Source organism: Ranitomeya imitator, chromosome 2 (assembly GCF_032444005.1).
Source record: "Ranitomeya imitator isolate aRanImi1 chromosome 2, aRanImi1.pri, whole genome shotgun sequence".
Lineage (NCBI taxonomy): Eukaryota > Metazoa > Chordata > Amphibia > Anura > Dendrobatidae > Ranitomeya > Ranitomeya imitator.
Window position 1 is genome coordinate 559326836 of NC_091283.1, and position 22115 is coordinate 559348950.

A 22115-nucleotide genomic window follows, 5' to 3' on the forward strand; every position below is an offset into this window, starting at 1 on the left:
ATAGTAGTGAGATATTTATTTTACTCACTTATATAGCGCCATTAATTCCACAGCGCTCTACAGACATTATTGGCACTGTCCCCGATGGGGCTCACAATCTAGATTCCCTATCCGTATGTCTTTGGAATGTGGGAGGAAACCAGAGTACCTAGAGGAAACCTGCGCAAACACGGGCAGAACATACAAACTCCTTGCAGATGTTGTCCTTGGTGGAATTTGAACTCGGGACCCTTGCGGTGCAAAGATTTAGTCCTAACCACTGAGCCACCATGATATACATGGAAACATGTGGTCTCCCCTTCTAATTATTGCTTCACTGTAGCATTAGGCCTCATTTGAACTGTAAATGACCATCCTAGCAGGTTGGTGAGCGCTCACCTGTTATCTCCCACAGGATGTATTGCTGGACATCAGAGAGACAGAAGTTGCAGTAAAGGACAAGGAATCATCTGAGGTAAGTGATTGACATTATGAATGGTCTTTATTACCACACTGGCCACAGCAGCATTTGCTGGTTTTGATGGCCTAGGTTTCTTGGTCATGTCTCACCCTGTGTATCCCTGCAGGTCCTGTTTCGCTACTCGTACCCCGAGATTTCCAGTGTTGGACGAAGGCTGGATAACAGGAGAGTGTTTGCATTATGTGCGGTGTAAGTATGACTGGCGCGTAGATGTTGATACTGGCCATGTTTTTGGGGGGTATCCGCTCAAGAGGGAAACTAGATATAACTGGGTAAAAGTTTAAAGGGGTATTCCAGGGATTGTTTGTTGTAGTCAGAGAGTTGAGAAATCGCCAAAATGGGGGACTTTACCAATTGCTACTACATCCAAATGGGGGCACATTGTTACCTCTGGAGTACTCTGAGAGTGAATGGAGCCGCAGCACACACTCACTACAAAACTTAAGGGCTAGTCAGTCCTCCACATCGCAGATTGTGCAGGAGCTATGAGCACTATCAGTGACATTGGTCTCTATGAGGAACTAGCCCAATGACTTGCGGTGCTTTCTCACTGTGAAACAGGATTTGGACTTGTGGTCCGATGAGTACATAGACTATAATGGTGTGGAGTCGGTAAGCCACAGTTGCGACTCCGACTCCTGGATTTTATCAGGTTCCGACTCAGACTCCGGCTCCGACTGCTTCATAAATGGCCAATTCGTAACAATAAATTTACTGTTGTCAAATATTAACATCGTGCTTATTCAGTTTCTCAGCATCATATAATCAGACTACTTCTTACAGTCTTCCTCTTCTGATTACCGTATATACTCGAGTATAAGCCGACCCGAGTATAAGCCGACTCCCCCTAATTTTGCCAGAAAAAACTGGGAAAACTTAATGACTCGAGTATAAGCCTAGGGTGGAAAATGCAGCAGCTACCGGTAAATTTCAAAAGTAAAAATAGATACCAATAAAAGTAAAATTAATTGAGACATCAGTAGTTTGTGTTTTTGAATATCCATATTGAATCAGGAGCCCAAACATAATGCTCCATAAAGTTTGATGGGCCCCATTAGATGTTCCATACAGCCACTTGCCCCTTATAGTGCTGCACAAGTGTTATGGCCCCATAAGATGCTCCGTACAGCCACTTGCCCCTTATAGTGCTGCACAAGCGATATGGCCCCATACAGATGCTCTGCACAGCTACTTGCCCCATATGCTTTTGCTGCCATAAAAAAAAAAAAATCACATACTCACCTCTCTGTCGCTCAGGACCCCGGCACCTTTACCTGCTCCTCGTGCGGCTCCGTCTTCGGCACTGACGTTCAGCAGAGGGTGTGCACTGATTAAGTCACCGCGCCCTCTCACCTGAGCGTCACTGCCAGAGGATGCTGGAGACGGAGCCGCACCGGAACGAGGAGAGGTAAATATCGTGCAGCGCTGCGCTCCCCGTATACTTACCTACTCCTGGCGCGGTGTCTCTGCTTCTTCCCCGGAGCTGCATCTTCTTCCTGTATTGAGTGGTCACAGTTACCGCTCATACAGTAATGAATATGCGGCTCCACCCCTATGGGAGGTGGAGCCGCATATTCATTTCTGTAATGAGCGGTACCATGTGACCGCTCAGTACAGGAAGAAGCTGCAGCGCTGGAAGAAGCAGGGACCGCGCCGGGAGTAGGTAAGTATAATTACACAGCCCCCGGGTATTACTCGAGTATAAGCAGAGAGGGGGACTTTCAGCCCCAAAAAAATGGGCTGAAAATCTCGGCTTATACTCGAGTATATACGGTAGCAGCTGTGAGATGCTTGGAAGATGCACACCAAACATCTAGTCTAGAGGAGGAGCTTTACTACTAAGAATTTGCAACACATTTTCACTTTCAGTTTCATACATTGTAAGTAAGGGGGTTGGGGCAGCATGAGGTTAATCAAGTATAAGCTTAGATAAGGGCAGTGGAGAACAGTGACACACAAGAAGTAATGTCTCTATCTTCAGCAGAACTGCTTATCACTGTTGTTCATAGTTTGATAGAACATATATATTTGAATAATATTTATAAAATTCATATGAAAGTTCAATTATGAAATATTAATACATTTTTCTCTAGTCACCTTCCACGACGGCATATGGAGGTTGTCTCTTTGCCCTAATGGGGAACAGGAAACACAGAGAGGTTTAAAAGGACCTCCCACCTCCCACCTGCCAGTGTCTTTCCTGTTCCCCATGGGACAGGGAGAGGTCTCCAGGTGCTGTTGTGGCCGGCAACTGCGGTACCTTTGTGCAGGCTCTGCCTGTTATAGCCGGGCAGCTGATAGTCGCGCTCCGCCTCCTCCCCTGCTGCTCCCGTCGTCCTGCTATGCAGGTGCCTCAGGGACCCCCTCCCGGCCTTCCCGCGCCCCCACGAGGGCAAAGCAGGCCTGGGATCCCTCGCCGGGCTCCTCCATGAGCTGCTCGGCGTTCTCCCCCTCCATTGCCGGCTCGGCGTTCCGGATGTGACGTCGGCGGTCTCGCGCGTCACTTCCGGTCCTTCGTTCTCCTGGAGGCCGCTTCTTCCGGGTTCGCCGGCCGGCGTGTCGGACTGATGGCGTCCCCACATGGATCCCGGAGGGGGAGGGGGAACTGTTGATTGCTGGAGGCAGGTGCGGACAGCGTTCTTAAACCCTGCTGAACCACCACTGAGGTAAGACTATTTTTCCCAGTATGGATGGTTCCTTGTGCCCTGCATCTGCGGAGCCCAGCGCTACCCCTGCTACAGTAAGTGTTTTGCAGGGATAGGATCCGGGAGGTAGTACCTATAGGGGGTTTAATGTCCTCACTCCCCTCTCCCTTGTCATTTCAGGGAGAGAAGTCTGCCCCTAAAGCCGCTATTAAAAAGAAGTGCCCAGTCTGTTCTACTAAATTCCCTCTTAACTGGGACAAAAGACTCTGCCAGCCATGTACTGACAAGATTGTAAAAGCTGAGCAACCATCTCTGCTGGAAGAAATTCGCTCCTTAGTAAAACAGGAGGTGCAATCTTCGTTAGCAGCTTTTACTACTCCTCCACCTCCGCCACCACATTCCCCAGCTAAAAAGAGAAAAATTCAGGTGGTCGAATCGGACTCTGATTCAGACCTCTCCCATACTTCATCTGTGGGCTGGGAAGATCCTGTATCACCTAAAGCTGAGGTCAGGAAATACCTCTTTTCCTCAGATTATATTGAGGATTTAGTATCTGCTGTCCGTAATACTATGGGCCTAGAAGAGGAATATGAACCACAGTCCGTACAGGATCAGATGTTTGGTGGACTCAGATCGGAGAAGAGAGTGGGGTTCCCGGTGCACGCTAACATCGTTAGTATGATTAATCAGGAATGGGAACAGCCTGAGAAACGCCTCACTACCCCTGCAGAAATGAAGCATAGATTTCCTCTAGAGGGTGAAGTAATCAAATTGGACATTCCAAAGGTTGATGTGCAGGTGGCTAGAGTCGCCAAAAGAACAGCACTCCCTTTTGAGGATTCTTCACAATTAAAGGATCCTAAGGACAGAAAGATTGAAAGTCTCCTAAAGAAATCTTGGGAAACTTCTACGTCTATCCTTAAGGCCAATGTCGCTTCCACTTGTGTTGCCAGGGCCCTCTCCTGCTGGTTGGAGAAATTAGAGTCTCATATATCTCAGGGTACCCCGAGAGGTGAGTTATTAGATTCACTTCCCATCCTGCATAGAGCCTCTGGGTTTCTGGCTGACGCTTCTCTAGAATCTGTTGAGTGGCTGCCAGATCTCTCGTACTCTCCAACTCTGCTAGAAGAGCCCTCTGGCTTAAAATATGGAGCGGTGATATCACCTCAAAGGCCAAGTTGTGTGCTATACCCTTTAAGGGAGATTATGTTTTCGGTCCGGCCTTAGACGATATTCTTGACAAGGCTACTGACAAGAAAAAGGCACTCCCGGAGCAAAAACAACCGAGAAAACGGTTTTTTCGTGCCCCACAGTCTCAGCCCCCTCAAAGAGGGAAAGGCAAAACCGGCAGGTGGAGTTACGCAAAAGGTAGAGGGAAAAATATTTTTGTCCCCCAGCAGCAGCAGCAACAGTCCCAACAGGACAAGCAATGACTCCGACCCGGTAGGGGGGAGACTCTCGAAATATGTGGGTCAGTGGGAAAATATCACCAGTTCCCACTGGGTCCTCAATGTCATCAAGGAGGGCCTATTAATAGAGTTAATTTCTTCCCCCCCCCCTCAGGGTCTAAAAATTACTACCCTGCCGACTTCAAGAGATCACAGTTTATTGACTCTAGGTCTCAGGGATCTTATGAAATCAAATGTGATCTCCCCAGTTCCACTTTTGGAACAGGGAAAAGGACATTATTCCCGGCTGTTCTTAGTACCCAAACCCTCAGGGGATGTAAGAATTATTATAAACCTAAAGGGTCTAAACCAACATGTGAAATATCGCAAGTTCAAGATGGAGTCTGTAAGATCTGCAATTCCTCTGATAGGACATCACTCCTTTATGGCAACCATCGACCTAAAGGATGCATATTTTCACATCCCTATCCACCCGAGACACAGAAAATACCTCAGGTTTGCGATACAGGGGAGTCATCGTGTGGAGCACTATCAGTTTGGAGTCCTTCCCTTCGGCATTTCCTCAGCACCAAGAGTATTCTCCAAAATCATGGCAGAAGCAGTGTCATTTATCCGGAGTCAAGGTGTCTGCATAGTGCCCTACCTGGACGATCTCCTGATAGTAGCCCCCACCGAGATGACCCTGATGTCCCATGTGTCAACCACTTTGGAGATATTGAAGTCTCTGGGTTGGATTCCAAATATGAAGAAATCACAGCTTCAACCCTCAAAAACCAGAAAGTTCTTGGGTGTGGTTCTGGACTCAGCAAAACAGATGTCCTTTCTCCCAGACGATCACAGGCTACCATTAGTAGCAAAAGTCAGAAGATTCAAGGAGACGAGATTTCCTACTCTTCGGGAGGGAATGTCTCTCTTAGGCTCCATGACAGCCTGCATACAATCAGTGGCTTGGGCTCAAGCTCACTCGAGAATTCTTCAAACCCACATTCTAGACAGATGGGATGGTCGTCCTGGCACTCTAATAAAAAGGATTCACACACCCGGTCGAGTGAAAGCATCCTTAACATGGTGGATGAATTCCACAAACCTCCTGAAAGGTGTAAGTTGGATTCAGCTTCCGCTAGTCACAATCAAGACAGATGCGAGCAGGAGGGGCTGGGGAGCCATAATAAATCATGTTCCTTACCAAGGTCTTTGGAACCAGTCAATCAGCAACAAATCGTCAAATTTCAGAGAACTCAAAGCTGTGGAAGAGGCCCTGTTGGCAGCAAGCCGTCAGATTTCTGGTCAACATGTCCAGATCTATTCAGACAATATGACCACGGTGGCTCATATCAAGCACCAGGGCAGTACAAAAATCCTCAGTCTGAAAAAGATCTCCGCTCGAATTTTTTATTGGGCCGAAAAACACTTGCTGTCCCTGACGGCAATTCACCTAAAAGGGACTGCAAATATTCAAGCAGATTACCTGAGTCGCCAGGACATTCATCCTGGCGAATGGAGCCTGGATCTTCAGACGTTCAATATGCTAGTTCAAAAGTGGGGTCTTCCAGAGGTCGACCTCTTTGCCTCTTACCAGAACACAAAAGTCAAAACCTTCTTTTCCTTGAACCCAAGAGGCAATCCCAGAGGTCTGGATGCCCTAGTCCAAGATTGGCACTTCCAGCTTGCCTACGCATTTCCGCCAATCCCAATCCTGGCAAAGGTTCTAAGGAAGATACGATCAGAAGGGACTCCGACTATCTTGATAGCTCCTTTTTGGCCCAAGAGAAGTTGGTTCAACTTGGTCATCCAACTACAAGTGGATGGACCGGTAATATTACCTCAAAAGAACAATCTCCTCTCTCAGGGTCCTATTCTCCACGCAGACCCTCAGAAATGGAACTTAGCAGCGTGGTTACTGAAGCCCACGTGTTGAAAGCAAAAGGTCTATCGGACCCCGTCATAGCTACTCTCCAAAAGTCGAGAAAGCCAGTAACCAACGCCATATACAACAAAATATGGAAAAAGTTTTCGTCTTTTTGTTTACCTAACCTTCCAGACCCTCTCAAGCCTAATATACCTAACATCTTAGATTTTTTACAAAAAGGCTTAGAAATGGGTCTTAGGCCCAGTACTCTCAAAGTCCAGGTCTCGGCACTTAGCTCCTTTTTTGATCAAGATCTAGCAGGTCATCGCTGGATCAAAAGATTCTTAACATCAGCAACTAGGATGAATCCTAGAAAACAGATAATAGTTCCCCCATGGGATCTTAATGTGGTGCTTCAAGGTCTTACAGGCCCGCCTTTGAACCTTTGTCCTCCTGCTCTCTTCAAAATCTTGCCTATAAAACTGTGTTTTTGGTAGCCATAACTTCGGCTAGAAGAGTGGGTGAACTACAAGCCTTATCTATAAGAGAGCCGTATCTTCTAGTGAGAGATGACTCAATAGTACTTCGTCTAGATCCTTCTTTTCTTCCGAAGGTAGTCTCTGATTTTCATCGTTCCCAAGAGATTGTTCTACCAACCTTTTGCCATAATCCTGCAAATTCGGAAGAAAGAAGATTCAACACTCTGGACGTCTGACGTATTGTGCTGCAATACTTAGATCAGACCCGTGCTTTCAGAATCGATCATAACCTCTTTGTCCATCCCTCTGGGCAAAATAAGGGTAAAAAAGTAGCTAAAAGTACCATTGCTACATGGATCAAAAAAGCTATAACGGAAGCCTGCCTTGCTCAAAACAAAATACCTCCAGTAGGGATCAAGGCCCATTTAACAAGATCTACGTCAGTCTCCTGGGCAGAAAGAGCAGGTGCATCCCCAGAGCAGATCTGCAGGGCAGCAACGTGGTCTTCACTTCATACTTTCTCTAAACATTACAGATTAGATGTATTGTCCAATAAGGACTTAGTCTTCGGCCGTAAAGTTCTGCAGGCCGTTGTCCCTCCCTAGTGCCAAATTAGTTGGTATTCCTCCATATGCCGTCGTGGAAGGTGACTAGAGAAAATAGAATTATTCTTACCGTTAATTCGGTTTCTAGGAACCTTCCACGACGGCACTAATTTCCCACCCGATACATATTCCTGGACTAGTTCTGGGATTCAGAAGGTAAACCGGTGCTATGGTTTCAGTTGTAAGTCACTGGCAGGTGGGAGGTCCTTTTAAACCTCTCTGTGTTTCCTGTTCCCCATTAGGGCAAAGAGACAACCTCCATATGCCGTCGTGGAAGGTTCCTAGAAACCGAATTAACGGTAAGAATAATTCTATTTTTTTTTTTTAAAGCTGGAGTTGGTACATTTCTACCGACTCCGACTCCAACCAAAACTAACTCAGACTCCACGACTTCGACTCCACAGCCCTGGTGCTGACAGGGACCATGTGCTGTGCTGTGCATCTTTTTTGGAGTGTACGCCTACAGCAGACAGTCTACTACTACAACTATCTGTTGGCAAGCATGCCCATACATGTTAGCGTTGGTCAAACCAGCCAATATTACTTTGTGTAAGAGGGCGGTGGGGCTGAAGGTTCATGCACACAGCAGAGCTCTGTTATTGCTCTGTGAGTGCTTTCACATTGTGTTCTGTGTCCCAGTTGGGGTATATGTCCAAAATTCCGCCGCAAAAGGGTCTGGATGTACCGTATATACCGACAGGGCCATAGACTGATAGGATGCAGACAAAGCGAACGTGCGCTCTGTCGTGCATTGTTTTCGAAGGTGTCCACCTACTGTAGGCAGACATCCAGATGCAGTCTATTATGTCTGTGTCTGCCTCTAATAGATGTATACTCCCGAAAATAATGTACGTTAAAGCACACGTTCCCCCCCGTCCGCACCCAATTGGGCAGGGGATTTTGGATGTATTCCACGACAGAGACACAGAACGCACTGTGAAAGCACCAAGCACCCCAATACATGGCTCCTTGTGGGCCACCGTATGGTCAAAGCTCTATTCTACACTAGAACAAATGTTTCTCAATGGGGAAAAACTTCAAAATCAATCAGAAAAGAAAACTAGCTATGAGATTTAAGTTTCTTACAGCAGCGTACACAAGCTAGCAAAAGAAAAAAAGTTCCTAGCTTTTTTTTCAATGGAAGAAAGCTGTCTCTGTAATGCCACCTAGTGGCTGTATCCATAAGCAAGTGTGCACAACTTATTACGTTAAAGAAAAAAGTTAAAGGGAACCTGTCAGCAGGATTGTGCACAGTAATCTACAGACAGTGGCAGGTTGGGGCCGTTATACTGATTAAAATGATACCTTGGTTGATGAAGTCTTTTATTTTCAGTTTTGAGTTAATGAGATTCGGGTGTGGCATGTGGGGGTCTTCATGTGGTGCTCTGATTATGTATTCATTATGGTTACTGATCCCTCACAGACCTGCCCCCTAGTTTACATACTGAATATAATTTCATTCATCGTGCTGGGGCCTGTGCTGAAGCATGATGTGGAGGATAATATGCATATTTTCGTTTTTACAACCTGATGCCGGCAGCAGCACCTGCGCTGTAGCATCTATAAATGCTACTGTGCAAGCGCTATTTTGACAGCGGAAAAAAAAAATCGGCATATTGCACTTCATAATAGTGGTAAAACTTCTTTGATATGACTTGCGTTTATTTGTAAAAAAAAAAAAAAAAAGTCACACAAAATAGTTAATAAATAACATTTCCCACATATCTACTTTCCATCACACAATTTTTGAAACAATTTTTTTCATTATGAAGTTTAAGGGTTAAAAGTTGACCAGTGATTTCTCATTTTTTCCATCAAAATAAACAAAACCTTTTTTTAGGGACCACCTCACACTTGAAGTCAGTATGAGGGGCCTATATGACAAAAAATACCCAAAAGTGACACCATTCTGAAAACTGCACCCCTCAAGGTGCACAAAACCACATTCCAGAAGTTTAGTAACCCTTCAGGTGCTTCACAGGAATCAATGGAATGTGAAAGGAAAAAAATATTTAACTTTTTTTCACTAAAATTTAACTTGACAATTTTTTTTTCACAAGGGTAACGGGAAAAAATGAACCCCAAAATTTGTAATGCAATTTCTATTGAACATTCTGATATTGCATATATGGAGAAAAAAAACCCTGTCTATGCGCACGGCAGAGCTTGGAAGAGAAGGAGCGCTGTTTGACTTTATCTTATAACAAGAAAAAAAAAATTATTTTAGTCATCTCACAGTCCTCGTCTCACTCCAGGGGTCCGTCATTCAGCCAGGGTTGCGGCTTGACAGCCGCTGCAACGAAATCCAGACAAAAAAAAATATGACCCAGCGATTAAGAATCTGCTGCACCTTAAGAGGTCTTATTTGTATAAAACTTCCATTTTATTGAGAAATAGTTTAAAAAAATAAATGTAAACCACAGTTGCAAAATTGGCTGGAATTGAAATCAGACACCATGTCGCGTTTGGGGAGCCCCTGTGTGCCTAAACATTGAAACCCCCCCACAAGTGACACCATTTTGGAAACAAGACCCCTTAAGGAACTTATCTAGATGTGTGGTGAGCACTTTAAACCCCAAAGTGCTTCACAGACATTCATAATGTAGAGCTATGAAAATTAAAAAAAAAAAATCATCATTTGTCAATCTTTTAGCCCCCAATTCTTAATTTTCCCAAGGGTAACCAGAGAAATTGGACCCCAAAAGTTGTTGTCTAATTTGTCCTGAGTATGCCGATACCCCATATGTGGGAGAAAACTACTGTTTGGGCACACATCGGGGTTTGGAAGGGAAGTAGTGATGTTTTGGAATGCAGCCTTTGATGCAATGGTCTGTGGGCATCATGTCGCATTTGTAGAGCCCCTGATGTAGAAACATTCCACAGTTGACCTCATATTGGAAACTAGACCCCTTACGAAACTTGTCTAGATGTGCCTAAACAGCGTCAATTCTCAATAATTGCCCCCTTTTGGGAACTAATCTATTGTTTCCTGGTATATAATGTATAATTTATAATGTAGTGGCATACATGAGTTGTGTAGTTTGTCATTTGTCAGTTGGGTAAGTCCATGGTGGTGTGGTACAGTCTGAAGCATTCTTTCATACACTGGCCAGATTTGTGGAGGCTGGTGTCGCATTGGTAAATGGCTTCCTTGCGTATTTACTTACTGTAACACACTCGGCACCTCTTTTATGGCTTACCTTTTTTTTTTCCGCTATGAAGGGCAAATGTTGGCCTGGTACAATATGAGCACCTTCAGTTCTGGGACCCACTCCTTCCTTACTGCCAAATATCAGGGCCTTAATCCCTACCTCCTGGAACTGAAGGTACGACTAAGGCTGGTTTCATATTTGCGGATGGAGATGCTGCAGAGGGTTGCGTATGTCCTCCGTGAAGCAGTGAGTGTACCAGATTTCCCCCCATGTGAAGGACTAGGCCTCAAAACTTCTTTATTTCAACTGCATCTACAGATGAGCGTATAAATTAGTTTGACCCACCATGAGAAAAAGAAAACTGACCCTAGTACCATATTTTTCCATGTGTGAGGTTTATGAAGGAACTATCACATAAGGCCCATTGACATTGGTTGATGATCTGGAACCAATGTTATTTGGGGAGTATTCCAATCATTGTGGTTTGTCATGTGACACAAGGAACAGTTTATGGAGGAAAGTCACTCCACACACACCATCTATAGGAACGGAACTGAGGGGCAGGAAGACTCCGGGGGCCATTGAAGGTGAGTAAATCACGATTTTTTTTTTTTTAATAATTATATGGTGCCCAGTCCATGGAGGAAAGTCTCCTCTCCTCCACCCTGGGTACCAACCACACATGATCTGCTTACTTCCCGCATGGTGGGCATAGCCCCATGCGGGAAGTAAGGAGATCAATGCATTCCTAGGTGTGTGGAATCACCGCGAATCTGCTCAGGAAAAAAATAGAATTATTCTTACCGTTAATTCGGTTTCTAGGAACCTTCCACGACGGCATATGGAGGTTGTCTCTTTGCCCTAATGGGGAACAGGAAACAGAGAGGTTAAAAGGACCTCCCTCCTCCCACTCGCCAGTGACTTATAACTGAAACCATAGCACCGGTTTACCTTCTGAATCCCAGAATTAATCCAGGAAATAGAGGGTGGGAAATTAGCGCCATCGTGGAAGGTTCCTAGAAACCGAATTAACGGTAAGAATAATTCTGTTTTCTCTAGTCACCTTCCACGACGGCATATGGAGGAATACCAACTAATTTGGCACTAGGGAGGGACAATGGCCTGAAGAACCTTGCGGCCGAAGACTAAATCCTTATTGGATAGTACATCCAATCTATAATGTTTGGAGAAGGTATGGAGTGAGGATCACGTAGCTGCCCTGCAGATCTGCTCTGGAGATGCGCCTGCTCTCTCTGCCCAGGAAACTGACGTAGATCTGGTTGAGTGGGCCTTGATTCCTACCGGAGGTAGTTTATTTTGAGCAAGGTAAGATTCTGTTATGGCTCTTTTAATCCATGTAGCAATGGTACTCTTGGCTACCTTCTTCCCCTTATTTTGTCCTGAGGAATGGACGAAAAGATTATGATCAATTCTAAGATCACGTGTTTGATCCAAGTAATGTAGCAGAATACGCCGAACATCAAGAGTGTTAAATCTCCTTTCTTCCGAGTTTGCAGGTTTATTGCAAAAGGTTGGTAAGATGATTTCTTGAGAACGATGAAAATCAGAGACCACTTTTGGAAGGAAAGAAGGATCAAGTCGGAGTACTATTGAGCCTTCTCTAACCAGTAGATAAGGTTCTCTTATTGACAAGGCCTGTAACTCACCCACTCTTCTGGCTGAAGTTATAGCTATAAAAAAAAAACAGTTTTGTAAACAAGATTTTGTGGGGAACAGGTAGACCGAGGTTCAAAGGGTGGACCTGTAAGACCTTGGAGTACAACATTAAGATCCCATGGAGGAACAATGACTTGTTTCCTAGGGTTTATTCTAATTGCTGAGGTCATGAATCTTTTGATCCAACGATGGCCTGCTAAATCTTGATCAAAGATAGAACTGAGCGCAGAAACCTGGACCTTCAGAGTACTGGGTTTCAGACCAATCTCCAAGCCTTTTTGTAAAAAATCTAATATTTTAGGTATATCTGGCCTGAGAGGGTCTGGAGGGTTAGGCAGACAAAAAGATGAAAACTTTTTCCAGATTTTATTGTAAATGGCGTTTGTTACAGGTTTTCTGGATTTTTGTAGCGTAGCTATGACAGAGTTTGGCAACCCCTTTGCTTTCAATACCTGGGCTTCAGAAACCACGCCGCCAAATTCCATTTCTGAGGGTCTGAGTGGAGAACTGGCCCCTGAGAGAGGAGATTGTGTTTCATCGGTAACATTATCGGTCCGTCCACCTGTAGTTGTATGATCAGGTTGAACCAACTTCTCTTGGGCCAAAATGGAGCAACCAAAATAGTTGGGGTCCCTTCCATCCGTATTTTCTGTAGCACCTTTGCAAGGATCGGGATTGGTGGAAACGCGTAGGCCAGATGAAAGTGCCAATCTTGAACGAAGGCATCTACGGCTCTGGGATTTCCTCTTGGATCCAAGGAGAAATATGTTTCGACTTTTGCATTTTGGTGAGAGGCAAAGAGGTCGACCTCCGGGAGACCCCACTTGTTTACCAGAAAGTTGAATGTTTGACGATCCAGGCTCCATTCGCCCAGGTGAATATCCTGGCGGCTCAGATAATCTGCCTGAGTATTGGCAGTACCTTTTAGGTGAGTTGCCGTCAGGGACAGTAAGTGTTTTTCGGCCCAGGCAAAAATTCGAGCAGATACCCGTTTTAGGCTGGCGAATTTTGTACTGCCCTGGTGTTTGATATGGGCCACCGTGGTCATGTTGTCTGAGTATATCAGGACATGTTGCCCAGAAATCTGATGATTTGCTGCTAAGAGAGCTTCTTCCACAGCTTTGAGTTCTCGAAAATTTGACGATCTCTCTCTGATTGACTGGTCCCAAAGACCCTGATAAGGAACCTGATTTATCATGGCTCCCCAGCCTCTCTTGCTGGCATCTGTTTTGATCGTGGTTATTGGGAACTGAATCCAACTCACACCCCTGAGAAGGTTCTTGGATTTCATCCACCATGTTAAGGAGGCTTTCACCCGACCTGGTGTGTGAATCCTTTTGGTTAGAGAGCCGGGACGACCATCGAAATTGCCCAGAATGTGGGTTTGAAGAATTCATGAGTGTGCTTGAGCCCAAGCCACCGATTGAATGCAGGCTGTCATGGAGCCTAGGAGCGACATCCCCTCCCGGAGTGTAGGAGATCTCATCTCTTTGTATTTCCTGATCTTTACTACTACTGGTAGTCTGTGATCGTCTGGAAGAAAGGACATTTGTTTTGCTGAGTCCAGAACCACTCCTAAAAATTTCCTGGTTTTTGAGGTTTGAAGCTGAGCTTTCTTTATATTCGGAATCCAACCCACAGACTTCAATATCTCTAATGTAACTGACACATGGGATATCAGGGTTATCTCGGTGGGAGCTACTATCAGCAGATCGTTCAGATAAGGCACTATACAGACCCCTTGTCTCCGGATAAATGACACCGCCTCTGCCATTACTTTGGAGAACACCCTTGGAGCCGATGAAATGCCGAAGGGAAGGACTCCAAACTAATAGTGTTCCACTTGACGACTCCCCTGTATCGCAAACCTGAGATATTTTCTGTGTCTCGGGTGAACAGGAATGTGAAAATATGCATCCTTTAGGTCGATGGTTGCCATAAAGGAGTGTTGATCTATTAAAGGAATGGCTGATTTTATAGACTCCATCTTGAACCTTCGATATTTCACATGCTGATTCAGACCCTTTAAATTTATAATTATACGGACTTACCCAGATGGTTTGGGTACCAGGAATAAACGGGAATAATGTCCCAGACCCCATTCCGATTGTGGAACTGGGGAGATCACGTTTGATCTGAGAAGATCTTTGAGACCCAATGCTAATAAATTGTGATCCTTTGCTGAAAGGGTAGTAATCTTTAGACCCTAAAGGTTGGGGGGAGATTAACTCGATCAATAGGCCCTCTTTGATAACATTAAGGACCCAGTGGGAACTGGTGATGTTTTCCCACTGATCCACATATTTTGAGTCTTCCCCCCCCCCCCCCCCCCCCACCGGGTCGGAGTCATTGTTTATCCTGTTGGAATGGCTGCTGCTGTTCAGAGACAAAAATGTTTTTCCCTCTACCTTTTGCATAGCTCCACCTGCCGGTTTTGCCCTTACCTCTCGGTTGAGAGGGCTGAGACAGTGGGCCATGAAAAAAAACGTTTTTTCGGTTGTTTTTGCTCCGGGAGCGCTTTTTTCTTGTCCGTAGCTTTGTCGAGAATGTCGTCTAAAGCTGGACCAAAAACAGTCTCCTTTAAAGGGAATGGCACACAATTTAGTCTTAGAGGTGATATCACCACTCCATAATTTAAGCCAGAGGGCCCTCCTGGCAGAGTTGGAAAGCACTAAAGATCCGGCGGCAATCCTGACGGATTCCAGAGAAGCATCTGCCAGAAACCCAGTAGCTTTATGTAGAATAGGAAGTGAATCCAACATCTCACCTCTAGATGTACCTTGAGATATGTGAGATTCTAATTTTTCTAGCCAGCAGGAGAGGGCCCTAGCCACACAGGTAGATGCAATATTAGCCTTGAGGACAGATGTAGAAGTTTCCCAAGACTTCTTTAGGAGACTCTCAATCTTCCTGTCCATAGGATCTTTTAATTGTGAAGAATCCTCAAAAGGGAGTGCCGTTCTTTTGGCAACCCTGGCCACCTGCACATCAACCTTGGGAATGTCAAGTTTGACAAAATCACCTTCTAGAGGAAATCTATGTTTCATCTCTGAAGACATATTAAGGCGCTTTTCAGGGAGTTCCCATTCCTGCTCAATCATATTAACAACATTAGCGTGAATGGGAAACCCTGCCCTTTTCTCCGATCTGAGCCCACCAAACATATGATCCTGTATGGACTGTGATACAGGTTCCTCTTCAAGCCCCATAGTGTTATGAACAGCAGACACCAGGTCCTCAATATAATCCGAGGAATAGAGGTATTTCCTGACCTCAGCCTTAGGGGATGCTGGATCTTCCCAGCCAGCAGATGAAGTATGAGAGTGGTCTGAATCTTCCTCTTCTTAGCTGGGGAATGTGGAGGTGTAAAAGCTGCTAAGGAAGATTGTACCTCCTGTTTAACAAGAGAGCGAATCTCATCTAGAAGGGATGGTTGCTCAGCTTTAATTATCCTGTCAGTACATGGCTGGCAGTTTTTTGTTTCCCAGATAGGACATTTCTTCCTAATAGTAGCTCTAGGGGCAGACTTTTCTCCCTGAAACAGAAAGGGAGAGAAGAATGAGGAGCTAACCCCTAAGGAAACCACCTCCCGGATCCAGTCCCTGCGTACTCACAGTAGCACGGGCAGCGCTGGGCTCTGCAGACGCAGGGCATAAAGAACTGTCCATACTGAAGAGATTGTCTTACCTTCAGTGGTGGTTCAGCAGGCTTTTATGGAGCAGTGCTCCCAGCACCTGCCTCCAGCGACATGATTCCCCCTCCAGGATCCACGTGTGGGACGCCATTGCTCCGATAATGCCGGCCGGTGAAACCTGGAAGTACCGGCTTCAGGGTGATACGAAAACCGGAAGGGACGTGCGCGCGACCGCTGATGTCACTTCCGGAACGCCGAAAAGAGCAGCATGGAGGGGAGGAAGTCGGGAAGCTCAGGGAGGATCCCGGCTTGCTTTACCCTCATGTGGGGTGCAGGAGTCCCGAGGTACCTGATATGCAGGATGATGGGAGCAGCTCAAGGAGAGGCATGAGGCGACCACCAGCTGCCCGGCTTTAACAGGTAAAACCAGTAATAACTGTAGTCGCCGGCCACTACAGCATATGGAAACCTCTCCCTGTCCCATGGGGAACAGGAAAGAAACTGGCGAGTGGGAGGTTCTTTTAACCTCTGTTTCCTATTCCCCATTAGGGCAAAGAGACAACCTCCATATGCTGTCGTGGAAGGTGACTAGAGAAAAATGCAGCATGTGCATTAAAAAAAAAAAAAAAAAAAAATGCAGATTGCATCCTATTAAATAGGATGCTTAATGTGTGTTTTTTTGTGTTTTTATAGCGAAAAAACATGTGAAAAATCTGCTACATGTGCACACAGCCTAAGAGTAGACCCCAAATGTCATGTATAAGTTCTTGGTCCACTTTATCCAAATGATGTTTCTTCAGGTTTACATGACTTGTAAAATGACTACCTACGATAGGAGAAACCACACCCTACCTTAGATAAGGCTCATAACAGCAAGATGTTGACATCCTCATCATAGGCAACTGCAGACATCTGAATTGTTACAGATGCATTGTGAGGATTCTCTGGGTATGCAATTACCGTATTTCCAGCCACATCCCAACTAGACTGGTCTGGCCTTAAGGTACCGTCACATTTAGCGACACTGCAGTGATCTAGACAACAATGCCGATCGCTGCAGCGTCGCTGGAGAGCTGTCACACAGACAGCTCTCCAGCGACCCTGAAGTCCCTGGGTAACCATCAGGTTACTGAGCGCAGGGCCGTGCTTCGTAACCCGATGTTTACTAGTGTATTAAAAAAAACAAAAATAAACTACCTACTTACATTCCGGTGTCTGGTCACGTCCCTCAGCTTCCCGCATTGACTGAGCACGACACCGCTGTGCTCTGCTTTAGGGCAGCCGGCGCTCACAGTGAGTGCGGGAAGCTGAAGGCGAGGGATGTGACCAGACACCAGCAAGTATGAAGTTTTTGTTTTTTAACACTGGTAACCATCAGGTTACTAAGCGTGGCGCTTAGTAACCCGATGTTTACCAGTGAAGCCATCGCTGAATCGGCGTCACACGCTGATTCAGCGACAAAATAAAGTCCTGGACTCTCCCCCAATGACCTCCCAGCAGGGGTCTGATCGTCGCTGTCACACATAACGATATCGTGACTATGTCACAAAAAGCAAGGATATCGTTATGTGTGACGGTACCTTCACTCAATACACTTGCATCGAGAGGCTGTTGCCATCAAGTTAGTACATGACCAGCAGCACAATGCTCAGTGGAAGTCAAGGATTTTAAGAACCCTTATGTCCTGCAGCAGCGTTCACCCACCATTCCATACTGCAGAATGGGAGGTGAGGAAAACAGATAGCAGTGCTTTTAATTGCATCTTTTGATGCAGAAGTAGCTGCAGCATTTTAACATACTTTCTCTCCCCCTAGAGAAAAAGGAGACTCCAACATGGCGTCATTCACCTGCTTTGTGTTTGAAGCCCTTGGGCACAAGGAGTGTGAAGAGCTCATAAAGCGCATCGGTGAGTGCATCTCAGTCTGGTGGCATATGTTCAACAGTTTATTAAAATTAACTTCATGCATTTCCCTTTTACAGCAACAGGCTTCAAGCATACAGAATGGTTTGTGTGACAATACAGATTTCTATCAACAGAACTTTGTACCAAATCTAAAATAAATTTATTTTTGTAATTGAGTTAAGTAATTAGACAAAAGCAATTGGGTTGAACAATAAACATTTAATTTAAAATACTGACACTACAATATATAAAATAGCTCTCAAATGCACATTGTGTCTGTAGCTGCCTTGTTAACACATCAGTCTGCACTGTACAAAGCACCAAGTCACCTCATGTTGGGCAAGCTGCACAGACCCCCCCAATTCTGAGTTACAATGAAAGGGAGGGGGGAGATTGACAAGTCACCATAACTCTAGGCAGGAACACTTACAGAACTGACCCTGTTACTAGCTGCACACATAAGATACAAGGTGAGTGTCCTCATGCCTGGTTCTCCTCCACACAGACTTATTCTAGCATCAGAGTACACAGACTGAAGTATGTCTTACTGACAGGTTATTGCATTGGCGCAGAGCATAGTGGAACAGGGACATGGTCATGCAGAAGCATAAGCACCTGCTGCTCATCAGTCTACATCCTGGACTAGGACGCTGAAGGACAGCTAGAATCAGAAGCATTCACCCTGAGTGGCAGATGGAATGGTTGGTAAATTACAAAAAGGAAACAATTCATACAAAAAAAAAAAAAGTTAAAACCAAAGTATAATACAGTCTCACTATAAAAACTCCACAAGTGCACTATGCCCGCTCTCCTCGTATCCTGCGAGCAAGCTGGATGTCCTTGGGCATGATGGTCACTCTTTTTGCATGAATGGCACACAGGTTAGTGTCCTCAAACAGGCCGACAAGGTAGGCTTCACTGGCCTCCTGCAAAACAACGTACAAGAGTTATTAGTGCGAGATCCCCATCATGGGCAGTGTTTAGGAATATAACCTTATGAATGGGGCGTTAAATGCTCACTAGATAAGTGGTCTTTGCTTATCTGCAACTACACCTACCTGCAATGCACCAATAGCAGCACCCTGGAAGCGCAGGTCAGTCTTAAAGTCCTGGGCGATCTCTCTCACCAGCCTCTGGAAAGGGAGTTTACGAATCAGGAGCTCAGTTGACTTCTGGTAACGACGGATCTCACGCAGTGCGACAGTGCCAGGCCTAGATAATATATTAAAAAAAAAAAAAAAAACCAATCACTTAAGGTCTGTCAATAGAAACTGCAGACTCAACTGGCCAGGGGACATTACTGCATGACAGCCAGTCACATGAGTGTCCAAACCCAACACCATCTGACTTGTATAGGGAATCCCTATAAGACATAAGTCTTCATGACAAAGAACTTCAAATGTTACTTAAGGCAGCATCTCATGCCAATATGTGAAGTTCATACACAGGCGCTGAAGACTGGGTAGGTTTTACGGTACCGTCACACTCTGCAACTTTCCAACAATCACGACCAGCGATGTGACCTGGGCGTGATCGTTGTAAAGTCCTTGTGTGGTCGCTGGAGCTGTCAGACAGCTCTCCAGCGACCAACGATGCCGACGTCCCTGGGTAACATTGGGTTACTAAGCACCGGCCATAAAGCAGATCGGTGACGTCACCGCTGTGCTCTGCTTTACGGCCGGCGCTGACACAGGATGCAGGAGGAGTGCAGGGAAGCTGACACCGGGGGACGTGACAGGCACCGGAATGTGAGTATGTGTTTCTTTCTACATTTACAATGGTAGCCAGGGTAAACATCGGGTTACTAAGCGTGGCCCTGCACTAGTAACACGATACTTACCCTGGTTACCAGTGAAGACATCGCTGGATCGACGTCACACGCCAATTCAGCCATGTCAGCGGGTGATCCAGCGACTAAATAAAGTTCTGGCCTTCTAGCTCCGACCAGCGATCTCACAGCAGGATCCAGATCGCTGCTGCGTGTCAAACACAACGAGATCGCTATCCAGGACGCTGCAACGTCACGGATCGCTATTGTTGTAATGTTGTTCAGTGTGAAGGTACCTTTACTCTACAGATGCCACTTATGTACAGGAAAAAAAAAAAAAAAAAAATATATATATATATTATATATAACTGACAAATTCCGATGATTCACTGGCCTGATGTGATGTCAACTACCAAGATTTCCTCATACCAAGTGTGTTGGAAAGACTGGAAATTCCCAGAAACAAGTAATCCAGCAAATCTTGGCTTGGTTACAGAGCACAGAGTCTTTTTTTCAGCATAAGTGTAAGTAGTGACAATGCAATCGTCAAATCAGTCAGGAATATATAACCAAGTGTGCATGCGATTTCTGGCTTAGCTGGTACTGTCAAAGGCAGCTGGAAATTGCATAAAAATACAGCAGGAAGTGTGAATGTAGCGGTAAGTCAGTTTTTGGAGAAGTATGCCAAAAGTATGACATGTATGCAAAACAAAGCTTGCAGTGGAAACCTGGTGTGTACAGGGCAGATGTCAGCACCCAGGGACAATGTAATGGTGTCTGCAGTAGTTGCCTGCCGGGCGCCAACCTCACAGGGCACATACCTGTAACGATGGGGCTTCTTCACACCACCAGTAGAGGGAGCACTTTTCCTGGCAGCTTTGGTGGCCAACTGCTTACGTGGAGCCTTTCCACCAGTGGACTTACGAGCGGTCTGCTTGGTACGGGCCATCTTCTAACCTAAGAGACAAAGATTCCGTCAGAATAAGACGATTTCCTGTACTTGGTTACCAGTGTGGCGTCAGGATAGTAGAAGTAACTATAGTCAGACATTAGTGTCCAGCTCCAGGTGGCACAGGTACAGTGTGGTTCAGTCAGGAGTAGGTAAGATAGGAGCGACAGCTGACATCGCCTCACAGTCACTGTAGCTATCCGCACAGGAAACAGTCTGGAATGACGTCACAGGAGAAAGCGCGGCAAACCAAGTTCAAACCCAGTCACGTGCTCTCCAGCCAATCAGCCTCGCCAAGCCCGTGAAGCGGATAACTGCCAGCGGGAAGCCCTGACTCCCAGCCGGTATGATATTAACGTGAACCCGCCGCACTCTCACCCCGCTGAATGTTAGCCGAGCACCCCAACAGGCGGACCAGGAGCCTGGTACATAACCGGAGCCACAACCAATATGACCCAGCGGGACTAAACCCCTCCGCTCCCGCAACGGTTACCTAGAAGAGAACCTGCATCACAGCCAGCCCCAAATCTACGAGCCTCGTATAGAAACACTTACTTGATAAAGCTGCGGTGTCCTCTCCTAATCCCTGTGCTCTCTCCTTATCAAGCGGGAAGTCGTCTATGCGTAAGACGGTGGAGTACGTGCTTTATATAGCAGGCCGAACTCGTGCGTCTGACGTCAGAGCTCAGCGCATCGTCAATGCAGCTTGAATACAACGCGCGCTTATGATTGGCTGTTGTTATTACTAGACACCTACGTCACCATCACAAGCTCTGCCCCAAAGTGTGCCTGCGCTGATTGGCTACAATAGTCTCCTGTGATTGGTTCTAAACGTAAGGCTTCTATTGGCTGGCTGAAGAGAGGAATAAACCAATAAGGATTGAGACCATGCCTTGGGTTCTGATTGGATGAATCCAGTAAGTTTCTATCCTGCTCTTGTCTCGAAGCTCAGCTCTAGCATGGAGGTGACGGGAGCTGGGACTGGACTGCACGGCCATGTGACACCGGTGCGAGCCGGGCTGTGAGGAGGCTGCTCCTAATACTGGGGACGCACTGACACTGCAGCACTGTCTGCCTGTTCACACCACAGCTCTGCACTTATATTCCATAGAAGTATTGTCAGCTGGGCATCTGTGTGATGTACGTTCATCTCCTGACACTCCACAGGGCAGGGAAACAATGGTGCAGTGAGGGCGCTAACGCTATGTGCCCACGTTGCGTTTTTAAGCGTTTCCTCATTTTTCCACTGTGGAAACGCTTAAAAAACGATAATAAAACGCATCCCATTAATTTTGATTGCATTCCGCAATTTCTGTGCCCATGCTGCGTATTTTTCCGCAGCGGAAACGCATGGCGCTAAGGCTACGTTCACATTAGCGTTCCGCTAATGTGCGTCGCTGTTGCGTCGGTGACGCAGCGGCGACGCGCCCCTATGTTTAACATAGGGGACGCGTGCGTTTTTTTGGTTGCGTTTTTCGACACGTGCGTCGTTTCCGACGCTAGCGTCGGACGCAAGAAAATGCAACAAGTTGCATTTTTCGTGCGTCCGATTTTCGTCAAAAAACGACGCACGCGTCGCAAAACG

General features: G+C 46.0%; 2 protein-coding genes across 3 annotated transcripts in view; one reads left to right on the forward strand and one right to left on the reverse strand.

Moving 5' to 3' along the window:
- LOC138664956 (uncharacterized) overlaps nt 1-18045 on the forward strand; it is a 74930-nt gene extending 56885 nt beyond the window's left edge. For both annotated transcript variants that reach the window (XM_069752043.1, XM_069752044.1), the window contains 4 exons: nt 395-454; nt 567-649; nt 17725-17816; nt 17891-18045. In XM_069752043.1, coding sequence (XP_069608144.1) covers nt 395-454; nt 567-649; nt 17725-17816; nt 17891-17925 — 270 coding nt within the window. In that variant the 3' untranslated portion in view covers nt 17926-18045. The remainder of the gene's footprint in view (nt 1-394; nt 455-566; nt 650-17724; nt 17817-17890) is intronic.
- Nucleotides 18018-21221, reverse strand: H3-3B (H3.3 histone B). The gene is made up of 4 exons (XM_069752045.1): nt 21086-21221; nt 20403-20538; nt 18872-19025; nt 18018-18739 (listed from the first exon to the last, which is right to left on the reverse strand). The coding sequence occupies exons 2-4, from the start codon at nt 20528-20530 to the stop codon at nt 18611-18613; spliced, it is 411 nt and encodes a 136-aa protein (XP_069608146.1). The 5' UTR covers nt 20531-20538; nt 21086-21221; the 3' UTR covers nt 18018-18610.
- Between the last annotated feature and the right edge of the window lie 894 nt (nt 21222-22115).

Coding starts and splice junctions, on each gene's coding strand:
- H3-3B (XM_069752045.1), bottom strand. CDS start 20,530: ATGGCCCGTACCAAGCAGACCGCTCGTAAGTCCACTGGTGGAAAGGCT. Junction 19,026..20,402: donor AAGAAGCCCCATCGTTACAG/GTATGTGCCCTG, acceptor TATATTATCTAG/GCCTGGCACTGTCGCACTGC. Junction 18,740..18,871: donor CTGCTATTGGTGCATTGCAG/GTAGGTGTAGTT, acceptor GTTGTTTTGCAG/GAGGCCAGTGAAGCCTACCT.